The following is an 18,106-nucleotide window of genomic DNA, read 5'->3' as shown; positions in this document are numbered from 1 at the left end:
GGTCTCGGTCCCGCCGGGTCGGGCCGGGAGGAGCCCGCGGGACCGGCCCCTGCTCCGCCCCGGCGGAGGGACCGGCCCCCGACCGGCCCCCGAGCGGCCCCGGCCCCGCGGGACGCGACGGGACGGGACGGGGCGGGGGCGGGAGCGGGGCCCGGGGGGCGCGGGGGGGGCGTCGGGACGGGGTCGGTGCCTGCACCGGGGTCGTCCGGAACCGGGGTCGGTCCCGCACCGGGGTCCGTCCCGCACCGGGATCCCTCCCTGCACCGGGATCAGCTTGGACCGGGATCGGTCCCGCACCAGGATCGGGCCCTGCACAGGCACCAGCCCCGCACCGGGGTCGGTCCGGTCCTGGGATCCGCCGGCACCGGGGTCGGTCCCGCACCAGGATCGGGCCCTGCACCGGGTCCATCCCGCACCGGGGTCCGTCCGGTTCCGGGGTCCATCCCGCACCGGGGTCGGTCCCGCACCGGGATCGGGCCCTGCACCGGCACCAGCCCGGCACCGGGGTCCGTCCCGCACCGGGGTCCGTCCGGTCCCGCGTCCGTCCCGCACCGGGATCCGCTGGCACCGGCTCCATCCCGCCCCGGGATCGGGCCCTGCACCGGGTCGGTCCTGCACCAGGATCGGGCCCGCACCGGGATCGGGCCCGCCCCGGCTCCATCGCGCCCCGCGCCCGCCCGGCACCGGGGACAACCCCCCGCCCCCCCCCGAGCTGCAGAAGCAGGTTCCACCCGCGACCCGGCCGCGCGTGGACGTGGGGACCCCCCCCCCAACCCCCCTCGCCCTGGGCCGCCCCCCCCGCGCTGACTCAGCCCCCCCCCCGGCCGCAGCCCCCCCCGGCGATGTCTCACCGCCCCCCCGGGCCGCGCCACGCGCGTCAGCGCCGGGACCCCCCGTGGGGCTGCGGGCGGCCGGGACCGCCCCGGGGCGGGGGGAGCCGGGAGGGGCGGGGCGGGGCGGGGCCACCGCGCGTGGGGACGGCCCGGGGATGCCCCGGGCGTGGGGACACTTCCCGCGTGGGGACATCCCTCGCGTGGGGACACCCTGGGCGTGGGGACATGGCGGGGGCCTGAAGGGCCGGGTGTCCTGTGGCGCTCACCCACGGAGAGCACCCACGGAGAGCACCCGTGGAGAGCACCCACAGCGAGCACCCACGGAGATCACCCACAGTGAACACCCGTGGTGAGCACCCACGGAGAACACCCACAGAGAGCACCCATGGAGCACACCCACGGTGAGCACCCACAGCGAGCACCCACGGAGAGCACCCGTGGATAGCACCCACCGTGAGCACCCACGGAGAGCACCCACAGAGAGCACCCACGGAGAGCACCCGTGGATAGCACCCACTGTGAGCACCCACGGAGAGCACCCACAGAGAGCACCCATGGAGCACACCCACAGCAAGCACCCACGGTGAACACCCGTGGATAGCACCCACGGTAAGCACCTACAGCGAGCACCCACAGCGAGCACCCACGGCGAGCACCCACGGCAGGCACCCCCCACGCCCCAGGGCCACCCACGGGTGGGTGCTGGGGGCCGAGGGCAGGGGCCCGGCCGTGGGGTCCCTTGGGAGCGGGGGGAGGGGTGGGGGTGTCGGGGGGGGGTGGGGGCGTCCGTCCCCCCGCGTTGGGCAACGCGGGGCGGGGGGGCCCCGATGGCGTCAGCGCCGGCAGCAGCGGAAGCCCCGGGCGGCCGCAGGCAGCGGCCGCAGGCAGCGGCCCCCGGCCCCCGGCCCCCGCAGCCGCCTGCTGCCCCATAGCCCCTGCGTCACGGCCGTGCCCCATAGCCACAGCTTCCTGCCCCACAGCCACGGCCCCTGCCCTATGGCTGCGGCCCCTGCCCTATAGCCATGTCCTCTGCCCTATAGCCACGGCCCCTGCCCTACGGCTGCGGCCCCTGCCCTATAGCCATGGCCCCTGCCCTATAGCCGTGGTTCCTCACCACAGCCGTGGCCCCTGCCCTATGGCTGCAGCCCCTGCCCTATAGCCACAGTCTCCTGCCCTATAGCCATGGCTTCCTGCCACTGCCCCATGGCCACCAGCACCTGCCTCACGGCCAGTGAGTCCTGCCCCATAGCCACCACCTCCTGCCCTATAGCCTCACCCCCTATAGCCACAGAATCCTGCCCTATAGCCGCAGACTTCTGCCGCTGCCCCACGGCCACCAGGACCTGCCCCACGGCCAGCGCCTCCTGCCCCGTAGCCCCTGCCCCATAGCCCCATACCCACCACCTCCTGCCCCACAGCCACAGTCTCCTGCCCTATAGCCAATGTCCTGCCCTATATCTGCGGCCTCCTGCCGCTGCCCCACGGCCACCGAGACCCGCCCCACGGCCAGCGCCTCCTGCCCCATAGCCCCATAGCCCCTGCCCCATAGCCACCGCCACCCACAGCCGTGCCGGCGTGGCCGCGGGGCGGGGGGCCGGGCGCCGGCGGCGCGGACGTGTGAGGGCACGGCGGCGGTGGCGGCGGCGGCGGCGGCCTTGCCAAGGCAAACAGCCGGCGCGGTAAATATTTAGCTGCCAGGTGACGGTGGGGGGAAAAAACCGGCAGCTCCTGCCCGGCCCTGCCCGCCCCGCCTGCCCTCGCCGCACCGGGGGGACCCCGGCACCCCCGCCGCCCGCCGCGGCCTGTCCCGGCACGTGGGGCGGCCGGGCTGCGCCCTTGGCCTGGTGCCGGTGCCGGCGGCTGTGCCGTGCCGGTACCGCGTGCCTGCGTGTGCCGCCGACCGCGGTCGGGTGCCCTTTGGGTGTTTTCCCAGACGGTGGTGGGTTTTTTTTTTGGGGGGGGGGTGGGGGGTTGGGTGTTGCCCCCCAACCCGCACCGGCACCGCGTACCACCGGTCCCCGCGGTGGTTTTGGGGGGGGACGGTGGGGAGAAGCGTTGGCCGCTGGCCGGGGTGGGTGGTCGGCCCCGCCGCCGCGGTCGCCCCATCCATCACCGGCGCTTGCGTCCGCGCCGAGGGGGCGGGAGGGGACGTGCGTCAGGCGCGGCCGGTGGTGACGCCGAGGGGGCCCGGCAGGATGCGGCCGCGCGGTGCGGGGGCACCCACCGGTGGCGTGTCCGGCCCCCCCCCTCCCCCCCCAGGGAGCAGCCGGAGTCACCGTGGGGTGGCCACCAGCGGCAACAGCCGGCGGTGTTTGGGTGTGCCGGCAGCACACGTGGGCCCGGCCTGCCACCGGTGTGCGCGGTGGCACCGTCACCGCCATGGCACCGTCACTGTCACCGCCATGGCACCGTCACTGCCATGGCATCGTCACTGTCACCACCATGGCACCGTCACCGCCATGGCACCGTCACTGTCACCACCATGGCACCGTCACTGCCATGGCACCGTCACTGTCACCGCCATGGCACCGTCACCGCCATGGCACCGTCACTGTCACCACCATGGCAACGTCACCGCCATGGCATCGTCACTGTCACCGCCATGGCACCGTCACCGTCACCTCCATGGCACTGTCACTGTCACTGTCACCGCCATGTCCCACTGTGGGTGCACATGGTGGCATCCTCAGTGTGGTGGCACCGTCACTGCCATGTCACTGTCACCGCCACGGCACCGTCGCTGTCACCTCCATGGCTCTGTCACCTCCATGGCACCGTCACCGCCATGGCACCGTCACTGTCACCGCCATGGCACTGCCACCGCCATGGCATCGTCACCGCCATGGCATCGTCACTGTCACCGCCATGGCACCGTCACCGCCACGGCACCGTCGCTGTCACCTCCATGGCACCGTCACCGCCATGGCACTGCCATGGCACCGGTGCCACCGTGTCCCGGGCTGTCCCCCAGCACAGGCCCCCCCCCCCCCCGGGGATGGGGTCCCCGCTCTGCCCCCTCCAGCTCCCCACGTCCCCCCGTGTCCCCGCAGCCCCCCACCTCCAGCCCCGCAGCCCCAGGGTCCCCCACCCCCCAGCTCCTTGGGGTCCCCCGGCTTCCGCACCCCCACCTCCCCCAGCCCCCAATTCCTGCAGCCCCCAGGGCCCCGTAGCCCCCTATGTCCCCCGCCCCCCCAGTCCCCCATAACCCCCATAAGCCCCCATCTCCCTGCACCCCCAAGTCCCCAGGGTCCCCCAGCCCCCCAGCTCCCCCACCCCCAGCTCCCCCAGCACCCCCGGCCCCCATAACCCCCAAACTCCTGAAGCCCCCCAGTTCCCCCAAGCCCCCCAGCCCCCATAACCCCCCATCTCCCTGCACCCCCCACGTCCCCGGGGTCCCCCATGACCCCCATCTCCCCCACCCCGCCCTGGGGGGGGGCAGTCGCTGGCGTCAGCAGCGGCTTCACACAAACACACGGGTCACCCCCTCCCCCGTGTCCGTCCGTCCGTCCGTCCGTCCGTCTGTCCCCCCGCACAGGCCGCGGGGGGGCGGGGGCGGCTTTGACGCAAATGCCCCCGGTCGGGGCAGGCCCAGGCCGACCGCAGGGGGGGGGCTGGAGGAGAGCCCGGACGGACGGACAGACGGACAGACGGACAGACGGACAGACGGACAGACGGCCGGCCGGGGGACGGCCGGGGCTGAGCCTGGGTGCGGGAGGACGGACGGACGGACGGAGGGACAGACCCCGGGGGCCCGGGGCCAAGGGGGTGCAGGGGTGCAGCCGGGTGTAGGTGGGAGAGGCGGACGGACAGACAGACGGATGGACGGGAGACGGGGGGCCGGGGCTGAGCCTGGGTGCGGGAGGGACGGACGGACGGACGGACCGGACGGGCGGAGGGACAGACCCCGGGGGGCCCGGGGCCAAGGGGGTGCAGGGGTGCATAGGGTGCAGGCAGGACGGACAGAGGGACAGACGGACAGAGGGACGGGGGGGGGGGGGGGGGGCTGGGGCTGGGCCTGGGTGCCGGACGGACAGACGGGCGGACAGACGGACGGAGGGACAGACCCCGGGGGGGGCCCGGGGCCAAGGGGGGGTGCAGGGGTGCATAGGGTGCAGGCAGGACGGACAGAGGGACAGAGGGACGGGGGGGGGGGCTGGGGCTGAGCCTGGGTGCCGGACGGACGGACAGACGGACGGAGGGACAGACCCTGGAGGGGCCCGGGGCCAAGGGGAGGGGAAGGGGAAGGGGCTGGGGACCCCCCCGGCTGTCGGTGGGACGGACAGACGGACAGAGAGCCCGCGCGCGCAGCAGGCGTGCGCAGACGGACGGGCGTACACGCGCGCGTGTGAACACGCGTGGCCGTGGGCACGCGTGTGTAGGTACGCGTGCGCGCGTACGTCCGCGTCTGTATGTCTGTGTCTGTATGTCCGTGTCTGTATGTCTGTGTCTGTATGTCCGCGTCTGTATGTCCGCGTCTGTATGTACGTCCGTGTCTGTATGTCCACGTCTGTATGCGCGTGTGCGCGTGTGCATGCCTGCAGGTCCGCGCGTGCGGGTACGTGTGCCTGTGTGTATGCACACGTGTACGTATGGACGCCTGTACGCATCCCTATATGTACACGTGTGCCTCTGTACACGTGTGCACGTCTGCGTACACGCGCGCGTGCGTATGTACACGCGCGTAAGTCTCTGTACGTACATGTACGCATATATACATGCATGGCTGTATGCGCATGTATGCACATGTATATGTGTCTGCGTGCGTCTGTACCTGTACACGCGTGCATATGTACACGCGCACATGTCTTCTGTGTACGTACATATATGCGTATACGTGTGCGTCTATCTAGGCCTCTTTACATACATGTATGTGCATGTGTATGTCTGTCTACATACATGTAGGCACATGTGCGTGTGTCTGTGTATGTACATGTCTGTATACGTGCGTATGTCTGTGTACGTGCGTGTAGGCATAGGCACGTGCATGTGTCTGTGTACGTATGTCTGCGTATGTACATGTGCGAGCAGGTATATCTGTCTGTACATGTATGCATATACGTGTCTGTGTGTCCGCGTAGGTATGTCTGCATACATGCGCGCACGCATATGTATATGTGCATATACCTACACGTGTACATGTATGCACATATATATGTATGTATGGGAGCATATGTGCATGTATGCACATATATGGGTGTCTATGTGCCCATAGGTGTCTGTATGTATGTGGATGTGCACACGTATGTACACACATGTGCATATATACGTGTCTATGTGCCCATAGATGTCTGTATGTGCATGGATGTGCATGCATACATACACATGTGCATATATACGTGTCTATGTGCCCCTAGGTGTCTGTATGTGCATGGATGTGCACGCGTACATACACGTATGCACATATATAGGTGTCTATGTGCCCGTAGGTGTCTGTACGTACGTGGATGTGCACACGTACGCACACGTATGTATGCACATATATATGTGTCTATGTGCCCGTATGTATCTGTACGTACGTGGATGTGCACACATACGCACACGTATGCACATGTATAGGTGTCTATGTGCCCGTATGTATCTGTACGTACGTGGATGTGCACACATACGCACACGTATGCACATATATAGGTGTCTATGTGCCCGTATGTATCTGTACGTACGTGGATGTGCACACATACGCACACGTATGCACATGTATAGGTGTCTATGTGCCCGTAGGTGTCTGTACGTACGTGGATGTGCACACATACGCACACGTATGCACATGTATAGGTGTCTATGTGCCCGTATGTATCTGTACGTACGTGGATGTGCACACATACGCACACGTATGCACATATATAGGTGTCTAAGTGCCCGTATGTATTTTCACATACATGCATGTACATGGACGTGCACGCGCCTCCCCGCACGCGCCTCCCGCCCCCCTGCCCGGTGGCGCCCCCTGGCGGAGGAGCGCCGCAAACAGCGGGGGGGGGGGCTCCGGGGCGGAGCTGGGGGCGGAGCTGGGGGCGGAGCTGGGGGATTTGGGGCGGATTTGGGGGCGCCGGGTGGGAATTGGAGACGCTGGGGGGTTTTGGGGCGGTTTTGGGGACGCTGGGGGGCAGGGCGGTTTTGGGGGCTCCAGGGGGATTTGGGGACGCTGGGGGGGGGTTGGGGCGGTTTTGGGGGCTCCGGGGGGGATCAGGCGGCTCCGGGCCGGTCCGGGGTCTCTGAGGAGAGGGGCGTGGCCGGGGCGTGGCTCTGAGGAGCGGCGGCTCCTGGTGGGCGTGGCCACCCCTCTGCGCGTTCTGATTGGCTCCCACTCTTCCCGCCGAAACTGCCCTTTCCTTTCCCCGCTCCGCGAGCTCGTTGCTCGCGTCGACCACGCGGGGGAGCGGCGCGCGGGTGAGCTCTGTGCTCTCATTGGCTCGCGCCTGCCGAGGCGGGAAGGGCTCAGCCAATGGGAGCCCTGGACGGGGCGGAGTGGGCGGGCCCGGCTGTGAGGGAGGGAAGGGGCGATGGCGGCGGCGCCGGCGGTTCCCGGCCCGGGGCGGCTGCGGGCGGCCATGAGGGGATGGGGCCGCCCTTGGGGGCCGGGGAGGGGGCCGGCGCCGCCCTGGGGGTATGGAGAAGGGGATGGGACCGCCCTGGGTGTTCGGGGAGGAGAACGGGGCCGGCCTGAGGGGACGGGAAGAGGGTCTGGGGCGAAGCTTGGCTCTGGGAGGGACCCTGTGAGGGGGGAGGTTGGGTTTAGGGGGCTCTTGTGTGAGGGCATCGACACCCTTCTCCCCTCCCTCCCTCCCCAGCGGTGAAGCTGGCCCAGCTTGTCTCTTCCCCCATCCCAAGGCTACCTGTGGGGACACAGCCGGTGCCAGCCATGAGCAGGGCCGGGGGTGGGCACAGCTGAGCATCTCCTTCCCCACAGGGATGCAGTGTGTCCCCTGGGACAGGAGGGACCCTGGGCGCTGTGACCCAGCAGCCTCCTTTGCCCCCCCCCCCCAGCACCAACCGGACCCCTAGCAGTGGCTGCCATCATGAGGGTGAGTCCTGGGGGCCTGGACATGCGGGGATGGGGGTGCAGGCTGCCCCATGCTGGGGTTCAGCCAAGGTTTGGGGGGCAGAGGCACCTTGCGGTGGCCCCGACCCCACTGTCACCGCAGCGTCAGGCCTCTGACAGCAAAGGACGGGGACACCTCGGTCTTTGAGTCCCTCTGGGTGGGGCCGGGGGTGCCCCCCCGCCCTAGCGGGGCTGGGGACCCCCACCTCAACCCCCCCTTCTCTGCCACCTGCGGCTCCCCAAAATCCTAGGCTGCTGCCCTCAGCCGTGGCCCCGCTCCGTGCCCGTCCCACCGTGTGGCCCCGCTTCCCTCCATGCCGCCCCCACCCCGGCCCCCCCATCCCGGTTTCCTGGCCTGGCTCGCCCTTTCCTGTCCCCCCTCTGTCAGCGCCGTGAAGGGAAATCACTGCTCAGTGACCGCGCCAGAGGCAGCAAGACAAAGGGGGGGACGTGGGACATGGGGCTGCGGCGCTGAGCCGAGGGGGGACAACCGCTGCTGGGACCAAGCACCCGTGGGATTCGGTAACGGCCGTGATTTGGGGGCGAGGGGGGGGTCCCGGCTCCCCTGCCCGGCGTGAGGGTGAGCCCTGGGTGGGGGGACGCTTCCCCCCCTGGGTGTCCTGTGGGGGTGATGGGGTTTGGGGGTGCGGTGGGTGGGGTCCCCGACCTCCTCGATGTCCCCGCAGGAACGCCGTCGCCATGTTCCCGGAGGATCGCAAGGAGGGCAGCCCCCGTTTCGGGAAACTCCATTTCCCCGTCGGCCTCTGGATCAACTCCCCCAAGAAGCGCCTGGCCAAGATGAGTCGCCGGTGGCCCAGCGCCGGCTCCGTCAGGTGAGACCCCCCTCTTTGCCATCCCCGCGCCCCCAACCCGCCCCCGCCGTCCCCCGTAACCCCCTCCCCGCCTGCAGATCGACCTCCTCGGACACGGCCAGCCGCGGCAGCGAGACGGTGGAGCTGCGTCCCCCCGGCAAAACCAAACCCTCGCGGCACAAGCGTCTCTCCAACCTCTTCCACCGCAGCGGCGCTGGGACGGGTGCCGGCAGCGCCGGAGGGCGTTGGGCCAGCGAGAAGAAGCTGGCGGAGCTGGTGGACCCGGTACCCGAGGTCCTGGTGGGGGGAGAACACCCCCCCGGCCAGCGCCAGCTCCCCGGTATCCTCAAAATTTTTGGGGGGGACATCTCCCGTGGGGCTAACTACAAGAGCGTCTTGGCTACTCCGCGATCCACCGCCCGGCAGCTGGTGCGGGAAGCTTTGGAACGTTACGGTTTAGCTCCGGAAGAGGGAACGTCGGGAGAATACGTCCTCTGCGACGTGGTGGGGCGCCCGGGGAGTCCCGGGGGGGCTTGGCAGGTGGAGCACCTGCGGCCGGTGGGCGACGGCGAGCGACCCTTGGTGCTCCAGGACGTCTGGAAACCGAAAACTGGCTGTTCCCGGCGTTTCGAGATCCGCCGGCGGCAAGAGGTGGAGCGCATCTGCGAGGGCGAGGACGCCGAGACCACCGGTGAGTCGTGTCCCCCCCCCGTCCTTGGCGGTGCCAGCGGTGCCGGGGGTGGGTGGGTGACGCCGATGTCCCCCCGCCCTCCCCAGGTATCGACGCTCAGGCCCGGCGGCTGCAGAAGAGCCGCTCGCGAGCGGCATCGGGGGGCCCGGCCCCCCCCAAAGAACGCGCCGACAACCTCTCGCTGCGCCGCAGCATCAGCGACATGAACCTCAGCACCAAACGGCGTCGGGAACGGAAGACGGTGTTGAGCGTGGCGGGGGGCGAAGCCGGGACCCCCCCAACCGACGAGGGACCCCCCGAAACCCCCTCTGGGGAGGGGGCGGCCGGCGAGGAGGAGGCGGGGGAGGGCGCCGGCCTGGAGCAGCTCTCGCAGTGCCTCATCCAGCCCCCCCAGCAGCACCCCTACTTCCTCCTGCTGCAGGGCTACGGCAAGCAGGTGAGTGGGGGGCGCGTGGGGGGACCCCCAAAGTGTTCCCCCCTTTTCCTCGCCCCCCCGCAAGTCCCTCTCCCCTTTCCTCGCCCTCCAAAGCCCCCTTCCTCTTCTTTGCCCCCAAAGTCCCCCTTCCTCGCCCCCCAAAGTCCCCTCCCCTTTTCTTGCCCCCCAAAGTCCCCCCTCTCCTTGCCCCCAAGTCCCCTCTCCTTGCCCCCCAAAGCCCCTCTCCCTCTTCTTTGCCTCCCAAAGCCCCTCCTTTCCTCGCCCCCCCAAGTCCCCCTCCCTTTCCTCACCCCCAAAGTCCCCCATCCCTTTTCCTTGCCCCCCAAATCCCCTTCCCTTTTCCTTGCCCCTCAAAGTCCCTCCCCTTTCCTCACCCCCAAAGTCCCCCCTTTCCTTGCCCCCAAATCCCCCTCCCCTTTCCTCTCCCCCAAGTCCCCCCTTTTCCTCGCCCCCCTCACCCCCTCTCCCGCCCCACAGGACTTTGTCATCTACGTGATGACCCGACCCCAGCACGTCTTCGGCCGCCCCGAACGCCGGGGGGCCCCCGAAAAAGCGGGGGGCTGCCTCGTCGACACCTTCCTCAACGCCCCCGACATCCTGCCCCGCCACTGCCTGGTGCGGGCGGCCGAGGAGGGGGCCGACGCCGACACCGCCCCCACCGCCACCGTCCGGCCTTTTCGGGGGGCCCCCGTCACCCACAACGGAGCCCCCCTCTTGCGCCAAGCCCCCCTCAACCCCGGCGACCTGCTGGGGCTGGGCCAGCACTTCCTCTTCCTCTACAAGGACCCCCGGGGCGCAGCGGGGGGGTCCCCCGCCCCGCGGCCCCCCTGGCTGCCCCACGCCTGGCCCTCCCCCGGCTTGGCGGGGGCCCTGGGGTGCCCGGGGTGCGGGCGGTCCCCCCAGGAGCGGCAGGAGGCCCTGCGGAGCTGCCTGGAGAGCCCCCGGCCGGAGCTGCGGTACCGACCCCAGGACGAGGAGGTGCTGCTGCGGGAGATCGTCCGGTTGCCCGAGGGATGCGGGCCGGGAGCCGGGATCGGGGCGCTGGCCCCCGCTTTCCTCTTGGGATTGTGTTTGGAACACGCCGCCCGCGCCTTCCCGCCCGAGCACTTCCCCGCGCTGCTCTCCCGCGTGGCTCTGCTCGTTAAGGAGACCGTTTGGGTAACGAGGGGGGGGACGCGGGGGGATGGGGACATGGGGGACACGGGGGATGGGGGACATGGGGACGTGGAGGGATATGGGAGGACGTGGGGGACAGGGGACACGAGGATGTGGGGATGGGGGGACATGGAGGGACACAGGGACGTGGGGGACACATGGGGACGTGGAGGGATATGGGGGGACAGAGGGGGTGTGGGGGACACGGGGATGTGGGGGACACAGGGACACGGGGATGGGGACAGAGGGACGAGGGGGTTGTGGGGATGTGGAGGAATATGGGAGGACGTGGGGGACAGGGGACATGAGGATATGGGGACATGGGGGACACACGGGGACATGGAGGGATATGGGGGACAGAGGGTGTGGGGGACACGGGGATGTGGGGATGTGGGGGACACAGGGACACAGGGATGGGGACAGAGGGACGTGGGGATGTGGAGGAATATGGGAGGACGTGGGGGACAGGGGACATGAGGATATGGGGACATCGGGGACACACGGGGACATGGAGGGATATGGGGGACAGAGGGGGTGTGGGGGACACGGGGACATCGGGGACACACGGGGACATGGAGGGATATGAGGGGACAGAGGGGGTGTGGGGGATACGGGGGACCCATGGGGACGTGGAGGGATATGGGGGGACATGAGGGACAGAGGGGATGTGGGAGACACGGGGATATGGGGACATGGGGGACACGGGGGGAGGGGAGGACATGGAGGGACATGGACACAGGGCACGGGGGGGACATGGGGGACACAAGGGACGTGGGGGACAAGGGGACATGGGAGGACATGGAGACACTGACAGGGGTTTCTGCCGGCAGGAGAAGATCAAGGAGATCGGGGATCGGCAGCCGGAGAAGTGAGTGACCCCCAAACCCCTGCGCCCCCCAGAACCAGACCCCGGAACCATCCCTGGTGGAGGGGACCCCAAAACCGGCCCATTTTGGGGATTGACCCCAAAGCCAGTCCTGGTGGAGAGGACCCCAAAGCCAGTCCTGGTGGAGGGGACCCCAAAACCAGCCCATGGGGGGGACCCCAAAGCCAGTCCTGGTGGAGGGGACCCCAAAACCAGCCCATGGGGAGGAGACCCCAAAACCAGCCCATTTTGGGGATTGACCCCAAAGCCAGTCCTGGTAGAGGGGACACCAAAACCGACCCATGGGGGGGACCCCAAAGCCAGTCCTGGGGGGGGGCACAGACCCCGCAGGCATTGGGGGTCCCGCGGGGTGACACCCCCCCGTTCCCCCCCCTCCGCAGCCAGCAGGATGCGGCCCCCGCGGCGCTGAGCACGGAGGCGGTGGCGGCCGACCTGCGGCCCCTGATGCTCTGGCTGGCCAACGCCATGGAGCTGCTCAACCTGGCCCAGGGCCACGTGCTGGAGCTGGAGAAGGAGCTGGAGCTGGAGGGTGAGCCCTCACCCCCCTCGGGGGGGGCAGGGGGGGTGCGCCCCTCGCTTTTAGGGGTGACATCGCCCTCCCTCCGTGTGTGTGGTCCCCCCCCAGGCCCGTGCCAGGAGCTGACCAGCGACCTGGAGACCTGCGACGAGGCCATGGGCGTCCTGGACGAGGTGATCATGTCCACCTTCCAGCAGTCCGTCTACTACCTGACCAAGGTGAGCCCCCAAACCCCCCCAAAACCCCTCTGTGACCCCCCGACACCCCCTCCCTCACTTCTGCGCCCCCCACTCATTTTTGTGCCCCCTCCCCCAGACTCTCTACTCGGCTCTGCCCGCCCTCCTGGAGAGCAACCCCTTCTCGGGGGCCGGGGAGCCCAGCGCCGGGCAGGACCTGGGCAGCGTCCCCGAGGGCGTCCGCCCCACCCTGGCCGTCTACCAGACGGCGCTGGAGCTGACGCGCGACTGCCAGCTGCACCCCGACCTGGTCTCCCAGACCTTCGGCTACCTCTTCTTCTTCTCCAACGCCTCCCTCTTCAACACCCTCATGGAGAAAGGTGGGGGGCAGCGCCGGGGGGCGCGGGGGGTGTCCCTGGTGCTTCTGGGGGCTGTGGGGTGGGGGTGTGGGTCTCTGGTGCTCCTGGGGGCTGTGGGGTGGGTCCGTGGGTCCCTGGTGCTCTGGGAGGGGCAGTGCTGGGGGCTGTGGAACGTGGCTGTGGGTCCCTGCTGCTCTGGGGGTGCGGTCCTGGGGGTCTTTGGCAGTGGGGTGGGGGTCACTGGTGCTCTGGGAGGGGCAGTCCTGGGGGGCTGTGGGGTGGGTCCCTGGTGCTCCTGGGGGCTGTGGGGTGGGTGGGTGTGTCCCTGGGGGGCTGTGGGACATGTCTGTGTGTCCCTGGTGCTGTGGGGGGGCTCTGCGTGTCCCTGCCTCGCCGTGGGGCAGCTCTATGGGTCCCACCCCCCACGTCCCCCATCCCCAGGCCAGGCCGTGGGGCTGCCCTTCACCCCCACCCTCCCTTCCCCATCGCCCCCCAGTTTCCTCCCATTGTCCGCACTGGGACCTGCAGGAAGCTGCCTCTTTCCGCGGGCAGGAAGGGCGGGCAGGGGGGGCGGGCAGGGGGGTGGGCAGCACCCTGACCCCCCCCGTGCCCCCCCAGGCAGCGCCGGCCCCTTCTTCCAGTGGTGGCGGGCGGTGCGGGTCCGCACCAACCTGGACCTGGTGCTGGACTGGCTGACGGGGCTGGGGCTGGGCGACATCGCCGGCGAGTTCTTCCGCAAGCTCTCGGCCACCGCCAACCTCCTCTGCACCCCCCGCAGCTGCCTCGGCAAGGTGGGGACACGGCGGGGGACACGGCGGGGGACAGCGGGGACCCGGAAGGGAGAGGGGGTGCTGCGGGGACGTGGGGGGCAATGGGAGGGGTGGGGGGCCGTGGGGATGAGGAGGGCGGGGATGTGGTGGGGGCACCGTGGGGACACAGGGACAGCGAGAAGGGGCGTGGGGACGTGATGGGGACACGGGGACACAGGGACAGCGAGAAGGGGCGTGGGGACGTGATGGGGACACGGCGGGGACACAGGGACAGCGAGAAGGGGCGTGGGGACGTGATGGGGACACGGCGGGGACACAGGGACAGCGAGAAGGGGCGTGGGGACGTGATGGGGACACGGCGGGGACACAGGGACAGCGAGAAGGGGCGTGGGGACGTGATGGGGACACGGGGACACAGGGACAGCGAGAAGGGGCGTGGGGACGTGATGGGGACACGGTGGGGACACAGGGACAGCGAGAAGGGGCGTGGGGACGTGATGGGGACACGGCGGGGACACAGGGACAGCGAGAAGGGGCGTGGGGACGTGATGGGGACACCATGGGGACACAGCAAGGACAAGGGACATAGTGGGGACATGGGGACAATTAGAAGGGATGTGGGGACGTGGCAAAGACAAGGGGTGCAGGGACATGTGGACACAGCGAGGACAAGGGATGCCGTGGGGACACCGTGGGGCGCAGGGACAATGAAAAGGGGTGTGGGGACACCACGGGGACGTGAGAAGGACAAGGGACATGGTTGGGGACAATTGGAAGGGGTGTGCGGTGTCATGGGGACATGGTAAGGACAAGGGACACGGGGACATGGAAAGGAGAAGGGGCACAGGGACATGGCACTGAGAAGGGGTGTGGGGACACTGTGGGGACACGGGGAGAGTGAGAAGGGGCATGGGGACACCATGGGGACACAGCAAGGACAAGGGACATAGTGGGGACACTGTGGGGACACGGGGACAATGAAAAGGGGTGTGGGGAGTACACGGCAACAAGGGCTGCAGGGACACGATGGGGACACCGCGAGGACGCGGGGGCACTGAGAAGGGCTCTGGGGACACCGTGGGGACAACGAGAAGGGCTGCGTGGGGACGCAGGGCACAGGGCCACGGCGACAAGAGGGGACACGGGGGACGGGACACGCACGGACTCGGCAGGAGACGGGACATGGCCGGGGGCCGCGGGTCAGGGGAGGTGTCCGGGAGCCGGGCGCGGGGACAGGGGTGCGGGTTAGGGACGGCGTCCCCACCGCGTCCCCGACGTGTCCCCGACGTGTCCCCAGGCGACGTGGGCGCGGCTGCGGGGCGAGTACCCGGCGCTGTCCCCGGCGCAGCTGCACCACGTCCTGCGCCATTACCAGCTGGGGCTGGGCCGCCCCCCGCCCCCCGCCTGGAGCCCCCCGCCCGAGGAGCGCGAGCAGGCCACCGCCGGTGAGCGTCACCCGCCCCGTCACCCCCGCTTCGTCCCGCCCCCCTCGGCTGGCCGCTGGCTCTCGTCACCATCCCGTGACTGTGTCCCTGTCCCCATCCCCGTCCTGCACCCCTTGTCCCCGAACCCCTTGCTTGTCCCTGTCCCCCGACCCTGTCCTGCACCCCGTGTCCCCGTCCCACATCCCTGTCCCCGTCCTGCACCCCTTGTCCCTGTCTGTGTCCCCGTCCCACACGCTGTGTCCCCATCCCGCACCCCTGTCCCTGTCCCCATCCCGCACCGCTTGTCCTTGTCCCTGTCCCCATCCCACACCCCTTGTCACCATCCTGCACCCCGTGTCCCTGTCCCCATCCCACCCCCTGTCCCCGTCCTGCGCCCCTGTCCCCACACCGTGTGTCCCTGTCCCACACCCCTGTCCCCATCCTGCACCTTGTGTCCCTGTCCCTTGTCCCCATCCCACACCCCTGTCCCTGTCCCTTGTCCCCATCCTGCATCCCTGTCCCTGTCCTGCACCCCTGTCCCCATCCCCATCCTGCACTCCTTGTCCCTGTCCCCGTCCTGCGCCCCTGTCCCCACACTGTGTCCCTGTCCCACACCTCTGTCCCCATCTCCTGTCCCCATCCTGCACCCTGTGTCCCCATCCCACATCCCTGTCCCCTGTCCCCACACTGTGTGTCCCTGTCCCCATCCCCTCTCCCCATCCTGCACCCCTGTCCCTCGTCCGCCCCATCCCCTCATCGCCGTCCCCGTCCCCTCATCACCGTCCCTGCCCCTCGTCCGCCCCGTCCCCTCATCACCGTCCCCCGTCCCCTCATTGCCGTCCCCCGTCCCTCATTGCCGTCCCCCGTCCCTCATCGCTGTCCCCCGTCCCCTTGTCCCCCTGTCCCTCATTGCCGTCCCCCGTCCCCTCATCGCCGTCCCCTCGTCCGCCCCGTCCCCTCATCGCCGTCCCCGTCCCCTCATCGCTGTCCCCCGTCCCTCGTTCACCCCGTCCCCTCATCGCCGTCCCTCGTCCGCCCGTCCCCTCATCGCCGTCCCCGTCCCTCGTCCGCCCCGTCCCCTCATCGCCGTCCCCGTCCCTCATCGCCGTCCCCTCGTCCGCCCCGTCCCCTCATCGCTGTCCCCCGTCCCCACATCGCCGTCGCCTGTCCCCTCATCGCTGTCCCCCGTCCCCTTGTTCACCCCGTCCCCTCATCGCCGTCCCCTCGTCCGCCCCGTCCCCTCATCGCCGTCCCCTGTCCCCTTGTCCCCCCCGTCCCCTCATCGCCGTCCCCCATCCCCTCATCACCGTCCCCCGTCCGCCCCGTCCCCTCATCGCTGTCCCCCGTCCCTCGTTCACCCCGTCCCTCATCGCCGTCCCTCGTCCGCCCGTCCCCTCATCGCCATCCCCCGTCCCCTCATCGCCGTCCCTCGTCCGCCCCGTCCCCTCATCGCCGTCCCCGTCCCCTCGTCCGCCCCGTCCCCTCATCGCCGTCCCCGTCCCCTCATCGCCGTCCCCGTCCCCTCATTGCTGTCCCCCGTCCCTCGTTCACCCCGTCCCCTCATCGCCGTCCCCGTCCCCTCATCGCCGTCCCCGTCCCTCATCGCCGTCCCTCGTTCACCCCGTCCCCTCATCGCCGTCCCCGTCCCCTCATCGCCGTCCCCCGTCCCCTCATCGCCGTCCCCTCGTCCGCCCCGTCCCCTCATCGCCGTCCCCGTCCCCTCATCGCTGTCCCCCGTCCCCTCGTTCACCCCGTCCCCTCATCGCCGTCCCTCGTCCGCCCCGTCCCCTCATCGCCATCCCCGTCCCCTCATCGCCGTCCCTCGTCCGCCCCGTCCCCTCATCGCCGTCCCCGTCCCCTCGTCCGCCCCGTCCCCTCATCGCCGTCCCCCGTCCCCTCATCGCCGTCCCTCGTCCGCCCCGTCCCCTCATCGCTGTCCCCCGTCCCCTCATCGCCGTCCCCGTCCCTCGTCCGCCCCGTCCCCTCATCGCCGTCCCCGTCCCCTCATCGCCGTCCCTCGTCCGCCCGTCCCTCATCGCTGTCCCCCGTCCCCTCATCGCCGTCGCCTGTCCCCTCATCGCTGTCCCCCGTCCCTCGTTCACCCCGTCCCCTCATCGCCGTCCCCTCGTCCGCCCCGTCCCCTCATCGCCATCCCCGTCCCCTCATCGCCGTCCCCTCGTCCGCCCCGTCCCCTCATCGCCGTCCCCGTCCCTCGTCCGCCCCGTCCCCTCATCGCCGTCCCCCGTCCCCTCATCGCTGTCCCCCGTCCCCTCGTTCACCCCGTCCCCTCATCGCCGTCCCCGTCCCCTCATCGCCGTCCCCCGGGCTGTGTCCCCCCCGCAGGTGACATCTTCGAGAGCTTCTCGGAGCACCCCCCGCTGCTGCTGCCGGCCCAGGGCTTCCGCCTGCGCCCCGGGGCGCCGGTGGGGGAGGAGGGGCTGCTGCGCCCGCTCTGCCGCCTGCGCCGCCTGCTCTGGGAGCGGGAGCGCGGCACCCTGCCCGCCAACCAGCGCGGCCTGGCGCCCCAGGGCGACGCCTGAGCGCCGCGGGGACCCGGGGTCCCCAGGGGACCGTGGGCGCCCAGCCACGGCCCGCGGGACCCCCCCGAGGTGTCCCCGAGGGACCGCGGGCGCCCGGCCACCGCCCGCGGGGGAACGGGGGCACCTTGGGGGTGGCCACGAGGGACCGAAGGCACCCGGCCACGGCCCGCGGGACCCCCCCGAGGTGTCCCCGAGGGACCGCAGCCACCTGGCCACCGCCCGCGGGACCAACGGCCACCCCAAGGACCCCCCAAAGGGACCCAGGCCCCCCCCGGTCCTCAGTTTCCCCTCACGGAGCCAGGGGGGGGTCCCCACCGTGGGGCACCTGCGTGTGTTCACCCGTGTGTGTGTCCCCCCCCCCAATAAGGGTCCTGTGGTGACACGCCTGGCACACGCGTGTGCGCCCACACGGACAGACAGACGGACTGCGGCGCCCCGTGGGGTGGGTGAGGGGAGCCAGGGGATCCC

General features: G+C 70.1%; 1 protein-coding gene across 3 annotated transcripts; it reads left to right on the top strand.

Annotated features, from left to right (window-relative positions):
* Positions 1 to 1,141: 1,141 nt before the first annotated feature.
* RASIP1 (Ras interacting protein 1) lies at positions 1,142 to 17,993 on the top strand. 3 transcript variants are annotated; one of them, XR_012039822.1, is made up of 14 exons: positions 1,142 to 1,442; positions 7,741 to 7,855; positions 8,559 to 8,705; positions 8,783 to 9,375; positions 9,462 to 9,811; positions 10,289 to 10,969; positions 11,797 to 11,834; positions 12,233 to 12,381; positions 12,478 to 12,587; positions 12,685 to 12,925; positions 13,523 to 13,695; positions 14,972 to 15,119; positions 17,442 to 17,707; positions 17,823 to 17,993. XR_012039822.1 is itself a non-coding variant. In XM_072847791.1 (13 exons), the coding sequence occupies exons 3-13, from the start codon at positions 8,572 to 8,574 to the stop codon at positions 17,636 to 17,638; spliced, it is 2,814 nt and encodes a 937-aa protein (XP_072703892.1). In that variant the 5' UTR covers positions 1,142 to 1,442; positions 7,741 to 7,855; positions 8,559 to 8,571; the 3' UTR covers positions 17,639 to 17,993. The 3 variants fall into 3 exon arrangements, 2 of the variants coding, with proteins under 2 accessions (XP_072703892.1, XP_072703893.1); XM_072847791.1 differs by having other exon boundaries at positions 17,442 to 17,993; XM_072847792.1 differs by lacking the exon at positions 7,741 to 7,855 and having other exon boundaries at positions 17,442 to 17,993.
* Positions 17,994 to 18,106: the final 113 nt, after the last annotated feature.

Source organism: Ciconia boyciana, chromosome 28 (assembly GCF_034638445.1).
Source record: "Ciconia boyciana chromosome 28, ASM3463844v1, whole genome shotgun sequence".
In the NCBI taxonomy this organism is placed as follows: domain Eukaryota; kingdom Metazoa; phylum Chordata; class Aves; order Ciconiiformes; family Ciconiidae; genus Ciconia; species Ciconia boyciana.
Note: the sequence above shows the minus strand (reverse complement) of the source record. Positions and strands in the feature narration are given on the sequence as shown.